The 22,851-nt window shown below is 35.8% G+C and overlaps 1 protein-coding gene and 1 long non-coding RNA gene across 6 annotated transcripts in view; one reads left to right on the top strand and one right to left on the bottom strand.

Annotated features, from left to right (window-relative positions):
* ESF1 (ESF1 nucleolar pre-rRNA processing protein) overlaps positions 1–22,851 on the top strand; it is a 61,853-nt gene that overhangs the window by 5,928 nt on the left and 33,074 nt on the right. For all 5 annotated transcript variants that reach the window (XM_035298385.3, XM_078371374.1, XM_078371377.1 and 2 more), the window contains exons 3-9: positions 302–678; positions 1,264–1,377; positions 2,290–2,390; positions 3,406–3,558; positions 5,174–5,288; positions 7,818–7,965; positions 14,056–14,217. In XM_035298385.3, coding sequence (XP_035154276.1) covers positions 302–678; positions 1,264–1,377; positions 2,290–2,390; positions 3,406–3,558; positions 5,174–5,288; positions 7,818–7,965; positions 14,056–14,217 — 1,170 coding nt within the window. The remainder of the gene's footprint in view (positions 1–301; positions 679–1,263; positions 1,378–2,289; positions 2,391–3,405; positions 3,559–5,173; positions 5,289–7,817; positions 7,966–14,055; positions 14,218–22,851) is intronic.
* LOC118153575 (uncharacterized) lies at positions 5,284–21,554 on the bottom strand. Its single transcript, XR_004742813.3, has 3 exons — positions 21,444–21,554; positions 10,959–11,042; positions 5,284–6,859 (listed from the first exon to the last, which is right to left on the bottom strand). It is a non-coding gene; the product is annotated as an uncharacterized LOC118153575 (long non-coding RNA).

Genomic DNA, 22,851 nt, shown 5'->3' with positions numbered 1-22,851 from the left:
CACCATTAAGTATTGAATGAATGTCTGGATCTACTTGCATGATGTGGGCATGTGTTAAGATTTTCATTAAATAACTTGGTTAAGTGTCTACTGAATTTATATTTTCCTTTACTCTGTTTCATAGAAGTTGTGGTTAGGATTTCTGTCATAAAAATTGATCAGGCATTTACTGAATTTATATTTGCCTTTACTGTGTTTCATAGAAATTATATTTTTACTGAATTTGATGTCAAAATAATTTGGAGTCAGTTTAATTCAGTGTATATCTTTTCTTATTTCTTTCCCCTTTAACATTTTACAGTGGTTCCACCCGTAATGACAAGAGACAGTGATGGTTATGAAAACTCAACAGATGGTGAAATGTTTGACAAAGATGCTCTGGAGGAAGATTCAGAGAGTGTTAGTGAAATAGGAAGTGATGAAGAATCTGAAAATGAAATTACAGGTGTCAGTAGAGCTTCAGGTGATGATAATGGAAGTGAAGATGAAGAAGAGAATGAAGATGAGGATAGTGGGGATGATGATGAAAGTGACAGTGGCCCTGATCTTGCAAGGGGTAAAGGAAATATAGAAACTAGTTCTGAAGATGAAGATGATATGGCAGATTTGTTTCCAGAAGAGTCTGGTTTTGAGCATGCTTGGAGAGAATTAGATAAAGATGCTCCTTGTGCTGATGAGGTAACCTTTTGGATAAACAAGATTATTTGTGGAAAACATAGTATAAGCAACTTTTATGACTGGTAGAATTGATGTTATTAAGTGGGAAAAGCTTATTGGTAATATTCTTGATGATTCTGATTAAAATTTGGTATGGAATATTTATGAACTAGATGTCCAAGCAGATAAGGAAGAAGCTCTACATAAATAATGAAAAGTAGCATGAAATTTTTAATACTTGTTTTAGCTAGTAGTTTATATTTCTGTTCTTATGGCGCCTAATAGAAATGCTACAGGGTAACATACTCAACTTCCTTACTCATGCATGCATGGCAAAATAGCTTAGCAAACTTGGCAGTTAAAAAATCAGCTTATGATGATATTCTGATTTAAGAAGTAAGAACCAAGTAAGAGAAAATGCTTATCTATTATGGTTTACTATTGTTTGGCTCATTCGAAGTTCTCCTTTATATATTGAATTACACTTAGATAACTACTGTACTGTTAATTTCAGAGCATAGAGGACAGAAGGCATTACATTTTTAGAATCTTTATTTTTCAAGTATTGAGAATGATACGGATTATGTACTATTTAATTCTTCTCAGATTACACGTCGATTAGCAGTTTGTAACATGGACTGGGATAGACTAAAGGCAAAAGATTTGCTGGCTCTGTTCAATTCATTTAAACCCAAAGGAGGTGTTATATTTTCTGTCAAGGTGAGAATTGATTTCATTTTGAAGTAAATATTTCTAGGCATTTTAAGTGAAATCTGATTTTTTTTTTTTTTAGCCATAGTTTTCCTTTTAAGGAAAATAATGTTAAAGTTGTCCAATCTTCTATAACAGGTATAAATGTTAGAAAGGAGGAGGTAAAATTATTATTAATAGGTTATGTGATTGTTTACACTTTAAAAACCCAAAGAAATAAAAGCTCACTAAAGGGACAGGGTATAAGAAATGTTTTTTAAAATAAATTGCATTCCTTATTGCGAACACTGGCCAATTTTTTAAAAATTCTACTAGAAACAAAACCATATAAAGTCCTTGGGAATTACCTTAATAAACACAAATGACCTATGTGAAGTAAACTGTAACACTCGATAAATTTGAAAAACTTACGTAAATCTGGGGACACCATAATGATTAAGAATCCAGGCTTTGCATTATTACAGATCTGGGTTCAAATCTTGATTCTCATAAGTGCTATGTGATTCTGGATCCTTTTTTAATTAATCTCTCAAATATGTTTACATCTTTCCAACATATCCAAATGGATATAACAATAGTATCGGTAGTTGTAAGAATTAAGTATAAAGGAGCTCACGCTACGTATTTTATGCAGTGCCTGAAATAGCCCTGCCCTCAATCATTAGAGATTGAGTCTCCCTTATCCAAAATACTTAGGACCAGAAGTGTTTAGAATTTCAGATTTTGAAATAAAATTGCATTATATATCTGTTACTCTCCAGCCAAAGTGATCTGTTTTTAAAGAAAATTTCTCAGGATGCTCTAGTTTACTATAGTGGGTTTGGAAGTGAGTCACCCTTGCTGTTTTTATTGAATCAAACAGGTCTAGATATTTGTGACAATGAATGCACAAATTACATTGATTCTGTTTTTTCTGTTTAGATATATCCTTCAGAGTTTGGAAAGGAGAGGATGAAGGAAGAGCAAGTTCAAGGACCAGTAGAGCTATTAAGTATTCCCGAAGATGCCCCAGAAAAGGACTGGTATTAAATCACTACAGAACATAAAACTAAACCTCATAAATTCATGTCATTAGTTCAGAATTCTGGTCACCGTAACGGTTAAAACTAAAGCTTATATTTGTGCCATTCATGGTTAGAACAGGTTGCAAAACAGATTTAAAGTCTGTCAAAAGTGGTACATTATTCCAAGAAGATTTTTTTTGTGGGTATATTTATATTTCTGTATTCATGAAAATAATTATTGCAGTTTTGTAAAACATTTCATGATTAAACTGATTTGGAGTTCTTTCAAGTTCCTTCAACCTTGTTGCTCTGAATTAGTACGTTTTGCTTTTCTTGAGACATCATTGAAGCTCTGTTTGCCTTCAAATTATATAATTTTTCTTATTTGAGAATCAAATAGAAAAGTGAAAGAATGATACAAAATTTTTTATCGTGGTGCAGTATAGAAAATAATTTAAAATAGTTTTTAAGCCACTAGGTGGCGCTCTATTTGCACTTAAAAATGAGGGTTAAATAAATTAGTGACAGCAGATGAAGAATGTGGTATCAAATGTTTTATGTGGAAACTTTAGAGTGTGTGGTATCAATGCTTTGTGTGGAAACATTAAAAAAAAGGTATGTTGTAGTTAAGTGAAATTAAACTTACACGTTCTTAAGCGAACACTGCAAGATCAGAAATATCTTTGTAGCTAATTGCTTTTCTAACATATTTTATAATAATCATCATTGGTTTTATTTGAGAAGGTGATATGTGGTAGCAAAGTAACTATTCTATGAGTTAAATGATAGATAGCTGTAATTCCCACACTCTTCTTTTTTAGATACCAAATTCCAATCCAAATACCTGTATCTCGTGAGAATAAGTTGAGCTTTTAAGTGTTTAATGTTCATAAAGGCAAAGTCTTGAAGGAAGTATGGCTTGGAATGAAGACCAGCTTGTAATATGTTTTTCTTGAAAAAAATGCATTTATTTTTTAACAGGAAATTTTTGTGTTGCTGTATAAGTATGTTTAATGAGTTTTTTCCACTTTAGGACCTCTAGAGAAAAATTGAGAGATTATCAATTCAAACGACTGAAGTACTATTATGCAGTAGTAGACTGTGATTCTCCAGAAACGGCTAGTAAAATTTATGAGGATTGTGATGGCCTGGAATTTGAAAGTAGTTGTTCTTTCATAGATCTAAGGTAATCCAGTGTATGTATTACCAATTTAATCTTTTAGTACAACGTGATTATGAGAAGTAAAATATTTGAACTGGTAGTGATCTCTGTTTTCTATTCTAAAATGATTTTTTGCTTTTGGGTGAACTCTGTCGCATGAAACATCACTCCTAAGAAAGAAAACAAAGGAAATGCCGAAGTATTACGTATGAATCATCCCCACATTTTTGTCCTTTCAAACATATTGGCTCTGTTTTTAAGGTGGTATAACCTACACGATGATATTCCTTGCAACTGCCTTTTAGAGCTAGGGACCAGATGAGGTAACTTTTAAAAATGCATGGAGGGGCCGGGCACAGTGGCTTACGCCTGTAATCCCAGCACTTTGGGAGACCAAGGTAGGCGGATCACAAGGTCAAAATTAAAGACCAGCCTGACCAACATGGTGAAATCCCATCTCTACTAAAAATATAAAAATTAGCTGGGCGTGGTGATGCATACCTGTAATTCCAGCTACTCAGAAGGCTGAGGCGGGAGAATCACTTGAACCCAGGAGACAGAGGTTGCCGTGAGCAGATATGGCACCATTGCACTCCAGCTTGGGTTACAGAGCGAGACTCAGTCTCAAAAAATTTAAAAAAAAAGAATGAAGGAAGGGGCAGAGGAATTTGCTAACAGACTGGGATCTCTACATCCATGCTATCCAGTACAGCAGCCACTAGTCACATATGGTTATTTTAGTTAAATAAAATTTAAAATTTAATTGCATAGTCACATATCAAATAATTAATGGTTACATGGACAGAGCAGATACAGAACATTGCCCTTGTCACAGAAAGTTCTGTTGGACAACACTGCTCTGAATGTAAATGGCTAAATGTACAATGAGGAAATTGTAAGAATCAACCTTAAGCTTTTCCTTATTTTCAGTGATACTTCATGTATATGATATTTTATATTTGGAATGCTTACTTATTAATAATTATATTTGATCTTCAAAATACAAAATAGCCAGCTGGGCATAGTAGCTCACACCTGTGATCCTAGCACTTTGAAAGGCCTAGGCAGGAAGATCACTTGAGCCCAGGGGTTCAAGATCGGCCTGCGCAGGATAGTGAGACCTTGTCTCTACAAAAAATTTTGAAAGTAAAAATTAGCCAGACCTGGTGGCACACGCTTGTAGAGGATCACTTGAGCCCAGGGCATTGAGACTTCAGTGAGCCATGATTATGGCATGGCTCTCCAACCTGGGTGACAGAGCAAGACCCTCTGACAACAATAACAATGAAAAATATGTAGTCGGTAACTGCACTATCAGAAGTCTGGATCTTTTTGAAACCTGAGGGACCCATATGTGCTTGCACCTGACTCATTAACTGACTTCTAAAGCAGGATTTCTGTCTATACAGCATTCTTTTAAATTTAGTGGAATTAGAGAGTTATAGCTTATGAATTTCAGAAATTCATACGAAGATGAATTCATTCAGAAATATACGAAGATTATGTCTAACATTGTTTGCCTCTTAAACGTGTTTTTTTAGAAAGTTATATGTATGTATGTATAAACCACAGCTAATTAGATGAGACTCTAAACTGGTTATCACTGTGGTGTATGTTTAAATTTTTTTTTTCTTCTTAGATTTATACCAGATGATATTACTTTTGATGATGAGCCTAAGGATGTTGCCTCGGAAGTGGATTTAACAGCATATAAACCAAAATATTTCACATCTGCTGCAATGGGAACATCAACGGTATTTCTTAACTTTAAAAAATATGTAGCTGGACTCTGTGGCTTTATGAAAAGATCTTGTATGTTATAGCATGTTTAGAAATGGAAAATATTAATTTTGTTGTTTTTTCTTGAGACAGAGGCTTGCTCTCTTACCCAGGCTGGAGGCGATTCTCATGCCTTAGCCACCCAAGTAGCTTGGATTACAGGTGTGCGCCACTACACCTCACTAATTTTTGTATTTTTACTAGAAACAGGGTTTTGCCATGTTGACCAGGCTGGTCTTGAACTCCTGACCTCAAATGATCCACCGACTTTGGCATCCCAAAGTGCTGGAATTATAGGCATGAGCCATCGCTCCTAGCCTCAAAGTATTCAAAATTTTAATGCATGGGTACAAATAGAAATGAGACACAAGTGTGTCTGCATCAACTGTATCTGTGAACCTGTTTTCAGATTCTTATTATGCCTTTAAGCCTGTGTCAGTTACCTGCTGATGTTTCTTTTTTTCTCTTCTGTCTCCTACACTAAGTAATACATCAGTTATTAATATCCTAGGGAATAAGAAGTGTGTAATAAATTACCTCCCAGCATAGTTAAACAAACTAGTGAAAATTTAAAATAGGAGTACGTTTTTCTACAGATATGATTCAAAATTATAAAAAGAATTGATACAGAATTATTAAGGTATAATATCCTATTACTACATAGTAGCAAGCAGCCAAAAGGTTTTTGTCTATTGAAATAGTTTATTACTTAACTGACTACCTTCTCTCTGTTGTTTTTTTTTTTTGAGATGGAGTCTTGCTCTGTCTCCCAAGCTGGATTGCACTGTCGTAGTCTCAGCTCACTGCAACCTCTGCCTCCTGGGTTCAAGTGATTTTCCTGCCTCAGCCTCCCCAGTAGCTGGGATTACAGGTGTGCACCACCATACCCAGCTAATTTTTGTATTTTTAGTAGAGACTGGGTTTCACCAGGTTGGCTAGGCTGGTCTTGAATTCCTGAGCTCAGGTGATCTGCCTGCCTCAGCCTTCCAAAGTGTTGGGTTACAGTCGTGAGACACTGTGGCTGACCTCTTCTCCCTTTTCTTTCTCCCAATAACCCTTCTGTCCACAGCTGTACTCTGTAACAGCAACACTAGCTTCCCTCTGCTTTTCCTGTGTGATAAATCACTGTGCTTCTCTGAGGAGGGACTGGTAGCAGAGGGAGTAGCTGTATCTGTCACCTGCTGTGCTGTGGTGGGCACAGATGGCATTGATTAGTTACTGGGTATAGTAAAACTCTATGTAGTAAGCAAAGTCTAAAAAAATCAGTCACATGAAATGTAAAGTCATGTTACTTGCAGGAGTGAAATAATGATTAGGGCCAGCCTGTGCAGGCAGCCAGTGTGGCATTCCTGGGTCCTGGCTGTATCATCGACATCTGTCCTAGTTCCAGCATTGGTTTGGTGGTTATCAGCTCAGGCTTAATTATCAGAATAGGGATTGTTTCTGAATCCTGTGACTAGCTGGAATTTCTGAGATAGGTGACAGTGATTTTAAGGATCTTGATTCATTGCTGTCTCTTTTGCTCTCCTTGTCTGGAGGGATTGTCCTGAGGAGAAAAAACAAAAACCAAGGATGTGGGATCTACCCTGTGATAAAGATAAAATATCTAGCAGGGCCTTATGTGATAATAGGGGCCACATAGAGGACAGGAGCCAGTCATCACCACATCAGTCATGTCATAGATGAATTCATGTATCATGGGAGTGTAAGCTACTTCCAACTAATAGATGCTTTTCTCATCAGTGGCTCTTAATCGTTTTTAAAAATGAACCCCACTGAGATTGTGTTGCTTTATCAACAGATTTCATATAGGTTGCACATCTCCTGAAATCTTTGAACTCCTGGTGAAAAACATGTTTTCACTGATTTATAAGGTTAACTTTTTGGTTCGAGATGGAGTTTTGCTCTTGTTGCCCAGGCTGGAGTGTAGTGGCACAATCTTGGCTCAGTGCAACCTCTGCCTCCCCAGTAGCTGGGGCGACAGGCCTTCTGATACTCCTGCTTCAGCCTCCCACGTAGCTGGGAGTACAGGCACCCACCACCATGCCCAGCTAATTTTTTGTGTTTTTAGTAGAGACGGGGTTTCACCATGTTGGCCAGGCTGGTCTCGAACTCCTGACCTCAGGTGATCCACCCTTGGCCACCCAAAGTGCTAGGATTATAGGCATGAGCCACTGTGCCTGGCCCATAATGTTAACTTGTTTATCAGTACATTCTCTTAGTTTTTTTCACTGTAATTAATTTACACACTGGTTAATTTTTACTGTCAATAATGGAGTATCCTGTAGATGGTAGAGAATTGGGAGGAGATACAAGTTAAGAAAAATGATTCCCTTTCACAAATAGGATACTATTTATTAATCATGTCATTCATATATATGTTTTAATGTGTCTTAACTTTTAACTTACTATTAAACATCCAAGTTAACAACATATATTCTTTAACAAGTTTGACTTGATATTTCCATTCTCTTGCGTTATTGTTTCTTATTCATTGGTGAAAGGTGGAAATCACTTGGGATGAGACTGATCCTGAAAGAATTACAATGCTCAACAGGAAGTTTAAAAAGGAAGAGCTTTTAGACATGGATTTTCAAGCCTACTTAGCTTCCTCTAGTGAAGATGAAGAGGAGATAGAAGAGGAGCTACAAGGTACTTGTTCATCTTTCAGTGACCATTAATGGAGAAAGGTCTTTGGCAGTAGATTTAAAGGAAGGGGAAGAGCCAAATCTGTGTACAGATATACTCACATGCTCAGTATTATATATACTTGTAGACAGTGATGGATTTTAAAAAAAATTTTTCTTTGGCTGAATTTAACTATAAACATTTTGTTTAAAACCGTGACCTAACCAAACATGGCCTTTTAGACTTGTCCTGATTCATATGGTTGCACGGTTTCTTAGTAAACCAGTAAAATGATCTTTTAGGAACCCCTCCCCTTTGCCATTTTAAAAATAAGAGCATCATTTAGATTAATTAAATATTTTTACATCCCATTTTTTCAATTAGTTAGAAAGTAGACTCTCAGTATCTATAATTATTCCTTTGACTGCTTTTAAAGTTTTCTCTTTGTTTTTGTCTTTCTGCAGTTTTACTATGATAAGTCTAAGAGCAGATTTCTTTTAATTTATGGAGCTTGAGGTTTGTTACTGGGTTTTATTTGTTTATGAAGTGGTATCTTTCATCAGTTTTGGAAGTTTCTCAGCCATTATGTTTTCAGATGTTGTTTCTTTATCTTTCTAGGACATCAACTAAATACATGTTAGATCTTTTCATTGTATCATGCCTGTCTCTACTCTTATTTTTAATCTGTTGTCTCTGTACTACATTCTAGATATTTTCTTCTGACCTACCTTCCAGATCACTAATTGTCTTTTCAGCAGTGTCAAATCTGCTGATAGACCTCTACATTGAGTTCTTAATCTTGGTTATTATATTTTTTACTTATGGAGCTCGTATTTGGCTATTTTTTCAAGTCAGAAATACCACTTTTTATGTTTTTTACTCATTGCCGAGAGTTTCAACATATTCTTCATACCTGTAAACAGAGTAAACATGTTTTTATAATCTCTGATGGTTTTAATATTTCATGTATTTTCAGGTTGATTTCTATTATTTTACAAGATATTTGTCTCTTGTTTACTTGTGTGCCTAGTTAACTTTATGTGCTACTTTGGTATTTGAAGTTAGGGTATCTTTGATCAGAGAAGACTTTTATTTACTTTGGTTGGTCTAGAACCACATTTCTCCAAGTGTTAAGGCTTGAGGTTACCTGGCTTCTGCGGTGATTAAAGTCTGCATGAGGGCTGGTTTACTTCAGACTGACCATTTCCCTGGGAGTATATCCCTCTGGGTGCTAATATTTAATGTCAGGGTACTAATTGAAATTCCCTCTTTTGTTTGGGGCTTTAACTTTTGTCTTCTTGATCTTTAAAGGCTGCTAAAACCACAGTTGAGTTTCACAGCAGTTTTTTCTATGGATCGGGAAATAGGAAATTATCTCAGAGCAAAACAGGTCTTTAACCCTGGGGTCATTCCTCTAATATTCCCTTCTTGTTTTGGGCAAGTAATTCTTCTCTAACTTGACAGTTCAACTTTATAAAATATTTTTAAAATATTTAATCCAACTTAATTCCAACTTAAGATCTTCAGTGTAAGGGTTAGTCTGAAGTACTTAGCTTGCTCTTAAGAAGTTCTCAAATCATCTTTATGTTTATACAAGTTGTTTTTGTTTTTTGAGACGGAATCCCAGTCTGTCACCCAGGTTGGAGTGCAGTGGCGCAATTTGGGCAACCTCTTCCTCCCAGGTTCAAGCAATTCTCCTGGCTCAGCCTCCCAAGTAGCTGGTACTGCAGGCACTCGCCATCATGCCTGGCTGATTTTTGTATTTTTAGTAGAGGTGGAGTTTCACCATGTTGGCCAGGTTGGTCTTGAGCTCCTGACCTTAAGCGATCCACCCACCTCAGCTTCCCAAACTGCTGGGATTATAGGCGTGAGCCTCTGTGCCTCTGTGATTAATGGTATATAGATGACTCTTGAACAACATGGGTTTTAAATGTGTGGGTACACTTATAAATGGGTTTTTTTCTGCCCTTGCCACCCCTGAAACTATAAGGCCAAATCCTCTTCCTGCTCCTCCTCTGCATACTCAGTGTGATGATGACAATGAGGGTGAAGACTTTTATAATGATCCACTTCCATGTAATGCATGCATAGGAAATATATTTCTCTTTCTTATGATTTTCTTAGTAACATTTTATTTTCTATAGTTTATTATAAGAATACAGTGTATAATACACATAATATACAAAATATGTGTTCACTGACTGTGTTATTGGTAAGGCTTCCACGGAACAGTAGACTATTAGTTTTGGGAGAATCAAGTTACATGTGGATTTTCAACTGTGCCTAGGGTTGGCGCCTCTAACCTCCGTATTTTTCAAAAATCAACTGTACTTTTAAATGTATATGCTCTTTGCTTAAAGTAGCTCACTTTGTAGAAATAAAGCCCCCAGACCCCTTTTTCCCTGTATTTGATCTGTGTCTGTTTGGAAATTGGTTGCCTGGTTGTAATTTTCCTTGTCAACTTTTGGTTGATGCTATCTGCCTAATACCTTCACATCTTCATTCTTATCTAATAGAAGAATTCCAGTCGTGAAAAATTATGATTAAGAGATTTAGTGCTGATAGAAGAACCCATAAGTGTTAAACGTAGATATGTGTATTTTAAATTAACAGGAATGAATATTCTTTAAGTTGTAGCTTAACATTTTTCATACCTTTGTTGTTTTGCTTTTGCATCTGTGTTATTTTTATAGCCTAAATGTTAAATTAAGTAAATTCTAAAATGCTTCTTTAGTATTACCATAGTGCTATTAAACCCTGACTTTCTTTTTTTTTAAATTTTTTATTGGATTATAGGTTTTGCGGTACATGAGCAGAGCATGCAAGACAGTTGCGTCGGTACACACATGGCAGTGTGCTTTGCTTTTCTTCTCCCCTTCACCCACATTTGGCATTTCTCCCCAGGCTATCCCTCCCCACCTCCCCCTCCCACTGGCCCTCCCCTTTTCCCCCCAGTAGACCCCACTGTTTAGTACTCCCCTTTCTGTGTCTGTGTGTTCTCATTTTTCATCACCCACCTATGAGTGAGAATATGCGGTGTTTCATTTTCTGTTCTTGTGTCAGTTTGCTGAGGATGATGTTTTCCAGATTCATCCATGTCCCTACAAACGACACGAACTCATCATTTCTGATTGCTGCATAATATTCCATGGTGTATATGTGCCACATTTTTCCAATCCAGTCTATTATCAATGGGCATTTGGGTTGATTCCAGGTCTTTGCTATTGTAAACAGTGCTGCAATGAACATTCGTGTACATGTGTCCTTACAGTAGAACGATTAATAGTCTTTTGGATATATACCCAGTAATGGGATTGCTGTAAACCCTGACTTTCTTAGATCCTGTGATTGGTCTATTACTGCTTCTTTTAGACTACTGAAGATAGTGCTTCATTTTTCTAAGCTTTTCATAAAATACTACTCTCAAACAGTATGGAAAATCATGTTTCATCATTCTGGTTTCTTTGTTCAGACATCTCATATTAATGTAACCACATAATTGCTTAAGTATTTAATACTCTTGGAAAATGTGTATTTGCAATGGGAGTTAGTTGGGCACAAAGAGACACATTTTTTGAAGATCTTAGTGGGTGATGCTTGTTAATTTTTTTGGCATTCTAAATAACTGGATGACCATTTTATTTTTTATTGTTCAGAACAGCTGAGTCCTTTTTACAGTTAACCTTTGTCTTTTCCCCTCATAGATCTGGAGGAAGACATAATTATTTATCAGTATTTCATTTTTATTTGTATGCCTATATGGGCCTTTACAACTTTTCTGAAAATTCTGGATAGTTTTTCCTCACTATCAGCTGTAAGATAAAGAAAAAAAGATAACTTTTTATACACACGTGTGAAGATTGGATACAAGTTTTTCAAATAGATTTCTGTTTTGGGAGAACTGAAGTTTAAAATTATGTTTTTTATATTAGGGCAGCTGATGTTGTGAATAATAAGCATTAATTTGTTAGTACTTTCTGGTTGAGAGCTTGGGCTCTGCTGGTTTCGGATTCTAACTTCACCGTACATAGATTAGGTTTGCTAAACCCCCTATATCTTTCTTCCATAGCTGTGAAATGAGGATCATAATAGTACCAGGCTTACGGTTGGAAAGATTGAAATGTAGTACCGTGTATCGTGTGTTTTTATTTCTTAAAACTTTAATAAATAATGGCTTTTTGTTTGAGATACACCACTTTTTTTAAAGCATGTATTTTTCTTCAGCATTTTCATTGATTACAAATTTACTATAATCTGTAATTTAGTACCTGTCATAGATACATTAGTTTATTTGTATACCTTAGAGTTACTGAATATTTCTGCTTATTGTTTATAAGAGAGCATAGCAGGGTGGCTTACTGTTAGGATTATTATTTTTTCACTCCTTATATAGTGTTAAGGCTTTCACAAACTAGTGTCCTTGAGTTGCGAAAAAACAGAACTACATGACTTATCCCACATTTTAGAGCTTAAAAAAGTAAAATTTTAGTACTGGAAAAAATCAGTTTAAAGTAAGCCATCAGAGACTTACCACTAAAATTTTAACCTGGAAGGAGCTTGCTTCTAATTATGTTTTCAGAAGTAAGCTTTTAATAGAAAGAAATACTTTGCCATTTGTTAATGTGTTCCTGATGTTTTATCCATTGAATTATGGGATACATGATAGAATTCCATCCAACATTATTATTGTGGCACAAAGCACAAACAGGAAAAAAATGAATTTCAGCTGTTTGAATGAAAATAAAAGTGTGATAGTATAGAAAGAATGTCCTGAACCATTTTTTATTTATTTTAAGAAAAAAATATATACATACAGAAATAGTTACTTAACACATTTTTTTCTATAACACCTTTTTAAGAAGTAAGGACATTGATTATATGAACTTACTGAAGAAAGAAAAATGTAAATGAATTTTTAAAATTAAAAAAGATACAAGAACAATCTGTTAACACTGATGTTTCCCAACTAAATGCTTAATAATGTCAGACATTTTTGGTGAGCAGTTAGCAATAGGTTATAGAGGAGAGGGACTTCATTATCCTGCTTGGAGAGTTTCCTTTACAAGGAAACAATCAGTTCAGTGAGTCTGTATGTTTTGCATTAAAACCCAGGTTTCTGATTTGTTTTTGATTTGGAGACTTGCAGTGGAAATGTAGAACAAACTTTTTGGTGTATTAGTTGTCTTGGGTATTTATTGCCAATGACTTTTATACTGTTTCTTTGTTTGTATTCTAATTATTTTTACAGAACCAGGAAATGCAAATGTGAATATTTTTCCACACAGCAAAATTAATTGAAGTAACTCTCAATTCATTTTCATTCTTAATATATTAATGAAATCATTGCAGTAAGCATGCTTGCTTAAAAATGGAAAGGTTCCGTGGGGCATTCCTGGCCACGCTCTCTGGGACTTGGATCCTGTGTCCTGGGAAAGTGGGGTGCGGCCAGAAAGGTGTTCGCCCCTTGCCCATCACACGACACACATTCATGGGGAAGCTGGCACTAGACCATTCATAAACGACCTGCTTCTGGGTCTTGGTTTCATATGTAGCAGAGCAGCTCCCTCACTGCGATTTGTTGAAAGTCAGCCCTCAATACGAGGGTTTGTTAAAAAAAAAAAAGGAAAGGTTCCAGTATTGTTAGGTTTGGATTATAAACAACTGCCTTTATCTCTTTTCTTCGGTCTGAACAGCTAAATCTCCAACCTGAGTTCATCCCAACAATATTCAGCCTACAGTTACACAGTGTAACATTTTAAAGCACTGTGCTGGATAGTGGAGGACATAAGGAGGGATAAAATGCCATCTTCACTGTCTTGCTGCTTATAGGAAAGAGTAGCCCAAAAGTGTTGTGTGACTGCAGAATTATCAAATATAAATTTTAATGAAAAGGGTGATTCCCAAGCATACTACTATGACAGTGCAAATTTATATTGCAACTGATTTTTATTCTACGTGAGACCCTAAGTCTTTCATTTAATATTCAGAAGTTTAAGTCTGATTTTGATATCCTGTGGTCTTAATAACGTCTTTTAAAAGAAAGTGACTGTGAGATCTGAACGCTAGAGTTAGAAGTGAGTTGTTTCTGTGTATTGCAAATTTTTTTTTTATTAGGTGATGATGGAGTCAATGTAAAAGAAGATGGGAAAACAAAGAAAAGTCAGAAGGATGATGAAGAACAGATCACTAAGTACAGGCAGCTCTTACAGGCTATTCAAGAAAAAGAAAAGAAAGGCAAAGAAAATGATATGGAAATGGAAATTAAATGGGTTCCAGGTAAGAATTAGATACTAAATGTTTTCTCTTTTTCCAATTTTAGTATGTTGAATACATTTTAGATATGAAGGAACGGGAAATGTTTTAGTGAGGATCTTAACACATTTGCATACACCATTTAACTAACTTAATGACTAGCAGTTTAGACTCTTACCACCTTTTTCTTGATTAGTTTCTTGATAGATTTACTAACTATAAATTATTCCTGTCCCTTTATCAGAGTAGCCTTTCCTAGGTTTGAGCCTATATTCTCAGGCTATAGAAACTTGAATGAATCCAGGCACCATGTGTTCTAAAGTTATTACGCTTCTTTTGAAGATGTTTAGTTCTTTTTTTTTTTTCTTTTTTAAAGATGGGGTTTCAATGAAGTATTTTAAATTATGTAAATTGTTTTTAAAATATAATGCTATTTCACACTTAATAGATTACAGTATAGAACTATATATAACTTTTATACATACTCAGAAACCCAAGAGTTTGTGTGATTCACTTTATCGTGGTATTTGCTTTATTACTGTGGTCTGGAACCAAACTTACAGGTATGCCTGCATGTATATGCCTATATTTAAGGACTTTATAGATACATATAATCTGTTTAAGATACTCACACAAAAAGTTACATATTGATCAGTTAATGAAAATGTGATCAGAGGCTCACAGGAACATAAACCAGTACTACCACTAGGACCAATGGTTCAATATTTGTTAATTCAGCATTTCTGACATTACGGATTACATATCTATTGAAATATAATAAAATGTAACTGTATATAGAGATAAAATTTTTTTTAAAAAAGTAAAGATGGGGTTTCACCATGATGGCCAGGCTGGTCTTGAACTCCTGACCTCAGGTGATCCACCCACCTCGGCCTCCCAAAGTGCTAGGATTATAGGTGTGAGCCACCGCACCCGGCGAAGATGTTTAATTCTTAAGTGACCTTTTCTTCCATAACCCCTACTAGTCCTTAATTCATGAAGTTTCACTAACACAAAATATGTACTACATAGTCTCCCATCTTCAATCTTGCTTTGAATAGTCAAAGAAATATAGCATAGTAGAGTAGAATAACACTAGTACAAAACTAATTACAACCATGTCAAAGCTAAACAAAGACAGAAGCTGGGAGAAATCAGGATCATTCTGTAGTAAGCAGCAGTTGCCCCTTTTTTCATGGTTTCACTTCCTGCAGTTTGTTACCCAGGAAAGTACAATAAGATACTTTGAAAGAGAGAGAGGAAACAGACTATGTTGATATAACTTTTATTACAGTATATTGTAATTGTTCTATTTTATTATTGGTGGTGTTAATCTTTTACTGTGCCTAATTTATAAGTTAAACTTTATCATAGCTATAGATGTATAGGGAAAAACATAGTATGTATAGTGTTCAGTACTATCCACAGTTTCAGGCATTCACTGTGGGTCATAGAATGTATCTTCCTCAGGTAATAGGGGACTACTATACACATTTTTTTCAACAGTGGTGGGCATTGCAGCCAATACTGTTTTTATATGTTACTGCTGTTTATATTATATATAACTTTTAAAACCAGGTACATTTTTGGATAAGGGTTCAGTTCTTTAGCCTTTATTAGTCTCTAGGAGAAAAAGTACTAACCAGCTGTAGGAATACCATTGCTTAAAACTTAAAAATGTTCTATTATCAATTCTATTTTTTATAAGCAGCATGCTTTTGTATTGGGAATACAACATTTGTTTTCATTTGGGGAAAAATTAGGGTGTTTTGATATTTGAGGATTGACTGGCTATTGTAGTAAATTTGCTAGGATGGACACATGTCTGCTGCATATTCCTACAGGAATGAAGTGCTGTTGCAACCCATTTGTTTTAGATGTTTGGCTTCTGCAGGAAGTGGTGGTAAGAACAAATGAAGTTTACTGGTGTATCATATGACAAGTGGTTGGGAGAACTTAATTGATTTGGCCTGGAGAAGAAAAGTCTAAAAAGTGACTTTAACAGCTATTTTTAAGTACTTGCGGGATATGTAAATGAAGACTTAATCTCTTTTATTACCTCACTTCTTAGCACTGGTGCCACTGGATAAAAGTTGAAGGAAGGCAGATTTTAATTTAATAGTATAAAGAGGAATTCTCTATATTATTAAAATTTTCTGGCAAAAGAACTAAAGGCTGCTTTAAGGCTGCTCTCTGTGTCAGTAAATTTCCACAATAAGGCTACATAATCATGCCACTCAGAGATGTTTGTGAAGAAATATTATACTTGCGTCCCTTGACTTTATGATTCCGAGAAATGTTGAATTCTGTCTTTTAAGTTGAGTACATTATAGTTTAATTCTAATCTCAGAACAAGCTTATTGAATATATTTTAATATGAACATTTTAAAATTGAGGTGTTCAGTTGTCTGTTTGAGAAAGCAGATCTAAAATAAACTGGATTGAGGTGTTTCATAGCAAGTATTTCAGAAATATATAATGCCAGTTATAAGGTACAGATATATGATATAGGTTCCCATACTAAGTGGAACACATCTAGATTGTGTCTTTATTAACATAGTTATGAGGCTGGGCACAGAGGCTAACTCCTGTAATCCCACTTTGGGAGGCTACGGTGAGTGGATTATTTGAGCCTCAGACATTTGAGACCAGCCTGGGTAGCATGGCAAAACCAGTCCATCTCTACAAAAAAATACAAAAATTAGCTGGGCGTGGTGGTGTATGCCTATGGTCCCAGCCACTGGTGAGGCTGAGGTGGGAGAATCACCTGAGCCCAAGAAGGTTGAGGCTGCAGTTAGCTGTGATCATGCCACTGCACTCCAGCCTGGGCAACAGAATGAGACCCTATCTCAAACAAACAAAACATAGTTATGTAGGGCAGATACCTAAAAATGTTATTTATACCTATATCAATAACTGGAAGATTTAAGCAAAGCTTATGTTTCCTGGGTCCATTTGGTCATGGTACCTTATTTTTTAAAAAATATTCCTAAATTAATTTCATAATATTTTATTAAAAATATTTGTACTTGTGACAAAGAGTAATATGATCTGTAGTTTTCATTCCTTGTATTGGTTTTTGGTGTCAGGGTAATGTTGACCTTATGAGGTGAAAATGTAAAATGAAAGATTATCATCTGTGATTCCACTATCCTAATTCAACCACTGGTTAAGAAGATTACAGTTTAATTTACCATTTCTCTGCTGTGAAATATTCAATCAGATTTCTACTCTTTCACTACAGTGGACCTATAACATTGAAAAAAAAGCAATAGGACAGATCCCAAACCCACAAATATCAAGCTTTTAAATCTCTTCATTTTCATCAGCAGCCGAGTAATTGACCTGCTTTCTTAAGGCCTTTTAATTTTTAAAACATTTAAAACAAAGGTGTGTTGTTCTCTCTCCCAGGTTAGAAATGTTTCCAAGCATGTCAGGACTAGTAGAGAGCAACCAGGCCACTCAGTAGTTAGTTATGTGACTTGCTTGCTCACACAGCAACTTTACATGTACGTAGACCAACCTGTGGTTCTCTCACAAGCTGTTAAAACTACCAGTGTCAAAACCTAAAATGTTAAATCTCAGATGCCAGGTATCTGGGATGTTATAAATAACCTATAGCTTTTTCTATATTTTGAATTATTTTCATAGGATAGTTTCCCAGAAATAGAATTACTAAAAAAGGGCATGAATACTTTTTGTGTCTTGAAGTTACTGCCAAATTGCTTTCCAAAAGTGCTGTACCAGCTTATAATATCTTTAGCAATCAGTAAGAGTGTCAGTTTCATGGAATTATTGTCAACATTGGGCATATATTTTTTACTTTTAATTGAATAAGGGAAAATTGATATTTTAAAGGTAAATTGCCTTTTTTTTGAAGGCCCCTAGCGGGGTATTATTACCTGTGAATCCTTATGTACATGCACATGTAAGTGCAAAGGGTTTTTCTGTGTGCTACACGTACATATGAGATCATAGAGCAGTCTTTCTGTACCTCAGTTTATTTGTGTGGAAATTGTAAGTAATAATGCCTTTATTGCTTAAAGATACTTGTTATAAACTACAAAATACTTTCATGAAATGTGTATTTCAGTGAATTTATGTCTTAAGAAATGTGTGTTTTCAGTGACAGTTACCCTGAACCTCAGGACTCCTGTGATGTTATACTTCAGTAAACCACAGAGGGTCAGTATGAGATTATACTATGTATTCACTGGTTTTGTGGCTTGGGTCTCCAAAAGATTAACCGCTTCAGGAAAATAAATACTCTTTTTTTTTTTTTTTTTTTTAAATGAACGGAGTTTTGCTCTTGTTGCCCAGGCAGGAGTGCAATGGCATGATCTCGGCTCACTGCAACCTCCGCCTCCTTGGTTCAAGCGATTCTCCTGTCTCAGCCTCCCAAGTAGCTGGGATTACAGGTGCATGCCACCATGCCTGGCTAATTTTTGTATTTTTAGTAGAGGCAGGGTTTCATCATATTGATCGGGCTGTTCTCCAACTCCTGATCTCAGGTGATCCACCCACCTCGGCCTCTCAGAGTGCTGGGATTACAGGCATGAGCCACCGTGCCCAGCCAGGAAAATAAGTACTCTTAATCGCTCACATTTGTTGTGGTTTGGTGTGATTTTTTCAAAAGAAATTCTAGTTTTGATTATTTAAACTTTCTACCTTTTTACATTGTATTATACAGTATAGTAACATAAGGAGTTTAATTTCTTAAGGGTAAGTATTAAGGGAACTGATAACAGGTTCATGGCTATAACTGGAATGAACTACTTTGTCAATAATTTCTAGGGAAATTAATAATACAATTTTATTAATTAGGATTATAAATAAGTAAAAATGTTGAATAAGATTTTTTAAAGAAAGTTATACTTAATTATTTTGATGTATGTGGAGTTATATTTCCTATCTCAATGCATTGCTAAATGTATCCTGCCAACTTACTAATGAACAGATAAGGTGATGTATATAATTAACCAGTTGGGCCTTCATGAAGAAATGTACCTCACTGGGGAATTTTTAATATACATATAAATGAAGTATAATCAGTTTTATCTCTTTATATAACTTCCCCTGTATTCATAGTCCAATTAATCTATATAATACTTTTTGTAGATAAAACAAGCTGAATATAAACATGTATGAAATTCCATCCAGAAAGGAACAAATAATGACATGTTTCTTTGTTTATAATCTTAAAAGATTAAATATGATAAAAGTCCTCTTTTTCTTAGCTATCTCTGGTTTAATGGATACTAGTGAAATGGTCTTTTTTCTACTTAACATTCTACAGTGCCCCAACTTCATTACTCCATCAAATACTTACTGAACACCTACTCTGTGCCAGGAATTGTTCTATATGCTATGTGAACAAACCATAAAAATCCCTGAACTCATAGATCTTATAATCTGGTGAAGGAGAGACCGAACAGGTGACAGATATATAAGAAACATATTTTACCAAGAACTAAAGGAAGTAGAGGTCAGGGAGTGAGCCTGCCCAGGAAGACTGTGTGAGCAGAGGAAGTAGCAAAGGAGTGTCCTTGAAGCTATCCTTTATCTCTTGTGTTTGAGGAATCCAAGGAGAACAGTGTGACTAGAGTGGAAGAGAGAAGTAAATGAGATCAGAGAGGTAGTTTGGGGCCAGATAGGAAGATTTTGTAAGCCATTATAAAGTCATGAATTTCTGTGACTGTGATGAGAAACCACTGGAGGGTTTTGAGCTGCGAAGCCGTCAAATCTGGCTTTTATGTTTTACAGGATCATTCTTGCTGCTATAGCTAAAAGTGGGGAGAAAGGACCAAATTGGGGAGATCAGTCAAGAGGCTGTTGCAGTAATCTTCAGAAAATGAAGCTTGTGGATGGGACATGTATGCAAGGGAGCACTGAGAATTCTTTTTTTTTCCCCATGTATTAAGTTCAAGATGCCCACTGATACCTAAATAGACATGCCAAGGAATCAGTTGGTTATACAGTTAAGAGTACAGGGCTGGAGATACAAATTTGAGACCTCCATCATATAAATCTCTGAAAGTGAATAAGAACAACAAGTAGTAAATATAGGCAAAAAAGAAAGGTTCAAAAGCTGATCCTTGGAGCATGCTAGCATTTAGAGGTAGAGGACATGAGGATGGACCATCCGGAGCAGCTGGAGAGGCTATCAGAGAAGCAGGAGAAAATTCATAATTGCTGGGTATTCAGCCAGCATTAAAGAAGGCATTTCAGTGAGAATATGGGTCAATAAAATGCAGGCTGAGAATAACCATTGGATTTAGCAATGTGAAGCTCATTGGTGATACTGAATGGTTTTTGTGGGATGATGGGGGTCGAAAGTGACAAGTATGGTTTGAAGGGAAGAGAGAATTTGGAGACAGTAAGTACAGGCAAGTCTTTTTTTCTGAAATATTTGACTGTTAGAAAGTTGCAGCCATCATGATACAAAAAAAAAAAAAAGCACTTCAAAGTGTAACTTCCAAAAACTAAGATATGCTTCCATTATGAGCATGGTGCCATTTTTACACCAAGGATATTATTAGTCTCAGGTTACCTAGATTAATTTATACCTAGTGTTCCAGTATTGGAACACTAAGCGGAGTTATTTATATCTCACTGTTCAAGGTCTGATTGCAGAAATTTAAAAAATTGCAATCTCAGGCATAAATGGGTTAAAATGGAAAGACTGGAGCTGTTGGTAGAAGAGTAGGATGCTTGGAAAGTAACTTTGGATAATACCTGATCTGTTTACTATCTGGCAGTGAGTTTCTGAGATGGGGTCGAGTGTAGAACTATAGGAGAAAAGGAGGTCAGTGAGCTGTGAGGCCAAAGGTATGTTCAGAGGGTCATCTGTGTGGATACTGGAGTCACCAAGAATCATGACAGAAGTATTAGAAAGAATGGCAGTGAGCTAAAATTAAAATGAGGGAACAACTGCAGTCATTAGATACCTACATCAGGATATGGAAGAATTTGGTTAAACAAAAAGATGTCTACAATAAGGAAGAGTGTAGTCTATCTAGTATCGCCTGAAAACATGATTTTCAGAGTGGAGGCATTGGGGAGGAGGGCCAGCCAGTCGATGGGAATTGGCAGTGAGTTGCACGGACAGTGGGAGAGAAAAATTCACCTCCTAAAAGAGATAGAGGGGAAGCAGTGTTCTCAGAAGAGTGCTAAGTTTTAGTGAAACTACAATTAGCAGATAAATAGGTACAGGGACTTTCCTTAATGACTAATGACTGGCTGTAACTTACTAGTGAGTAGAAAGGCTTTAGTCCTTGAGGATGTTCAGCGCTGTTTTGGGAGAAGGAATGATTTGGGAGTTGTAAACCTCTGGTGGCAGATTTAAATATGAATAAAGGGATTTTGAGATTAGTTCTGATGGTCTTAAAGCTTTAGTAAGTATTCTAGAACTCTGTGTGCTCCTGACCAGATATTCCAATGACATTCACAGCCCCATTGTGAATGTCATTGGAATATCTGGTCAGGAGCACACAGAGTTCTAGAATACCTACTCTTGGGAGGGAGGCAAGCCAGAAAACTAGGGGAGCCTCTTAGTGTCTCACACAGGCAAGAACTTCTCTTATTGCCTCACCCAGCAAGAGGAGTCCCCGTTTGATTCCTATTCCTTGGGCATGGAGTGGGGGTGTAGCTCTTTCTTTGCTCTGCTTTTTCCTCCTCCACTCTTTACAGTTGTAATTTCATTTTTATTCTGGTATCTGCTCTTTATCCTTTGTCCTCCCCGCCACTTTTATCACCATTTCTCTGTTCAGTTGTTCTATTGGGTAGCTTAACACAGAGACATCGATGACATGCATATGTGGCCATTGTATTATTTATTCTTTTTATTTAGAAGTTAAAATGTTTTTGAATTAGTGGGGCATTCATTTTGTTAGGCAGCCCAGTTTCAAGCATTTTGATTTTTAGATGTCTCAAAACCTGTTCACTGTTTAGTTTTGGTTCTCTTTTCATTTATTGCCAATGTACTCATTATTTGAAATATATTCACGAAATGTTGTTTTGGTCAGAACTTTTAAAATAACCAGGTGTTTAAAATTTTGAGTTGAGTGTAGAAGAGGGCATCAAATGGAAAACCTGAACTTAAAAATAAGCTAAAAGAATTTGTAGTTTGCCTCATATTTTGGTGGTGGGGAGGAAACCAGATCACAGTGCACTCTTGTAACTTTTACAAGGTCACACAGCTAATAAGTGGCTAGAATTTTAAAACCTAAGTGTGCACTCCTTCCTTGAATCATCCAGTTAAAAGGTTGATATGAGGAGTTTGTAAGGTAATAAGCTGTAACTTCATACTCTACAAAAAAGACTGGAGTCATGTTTGAATGTGTAATAAAAATGAGAAGCAGCTAGAGTTATCCAAAAATGATGCTAAAACATTTCCTCCATGTGAGTGCTAGTCATTTTCTCAGTGCTTCTTGAATTATTTGATAGACTGTTTTCTCTCTTAATAATACTGATGTAATTTTTAAAAAGAGAGTTTCCGAGAAGCTTTGTAAAAGATTTAATGAAAAAGCAAAGATTTTTTTTATCCTAGTAGTTTCAGAAAGTGCTAAAATTGCAATGCCTTATGAAGTTTCAGGTTAATTGATCTGTTTCCCTCCCATCTGCCCCCACAGGATCCCAGTTAAAATATGTAAATTAGCA

Source organism: Callithrix jacchus, chromosome 5 (assembly GCF_049354715.1).
Source record: "Callithrix jacchus isolate 240 chromosome 5, calJac240_pri, whole genome shotgun sequence".
Lineage (NCBI taxonomy): Eukaryota > Metazoa > Chordata > Mammalia > Primates > Cebidae > Callithrix > Callithrix jacchus.
Note: the sequence above shows the minus strand (reverse complement) of the source record. Positions and strands in the feature narration are given on the sequence as shown.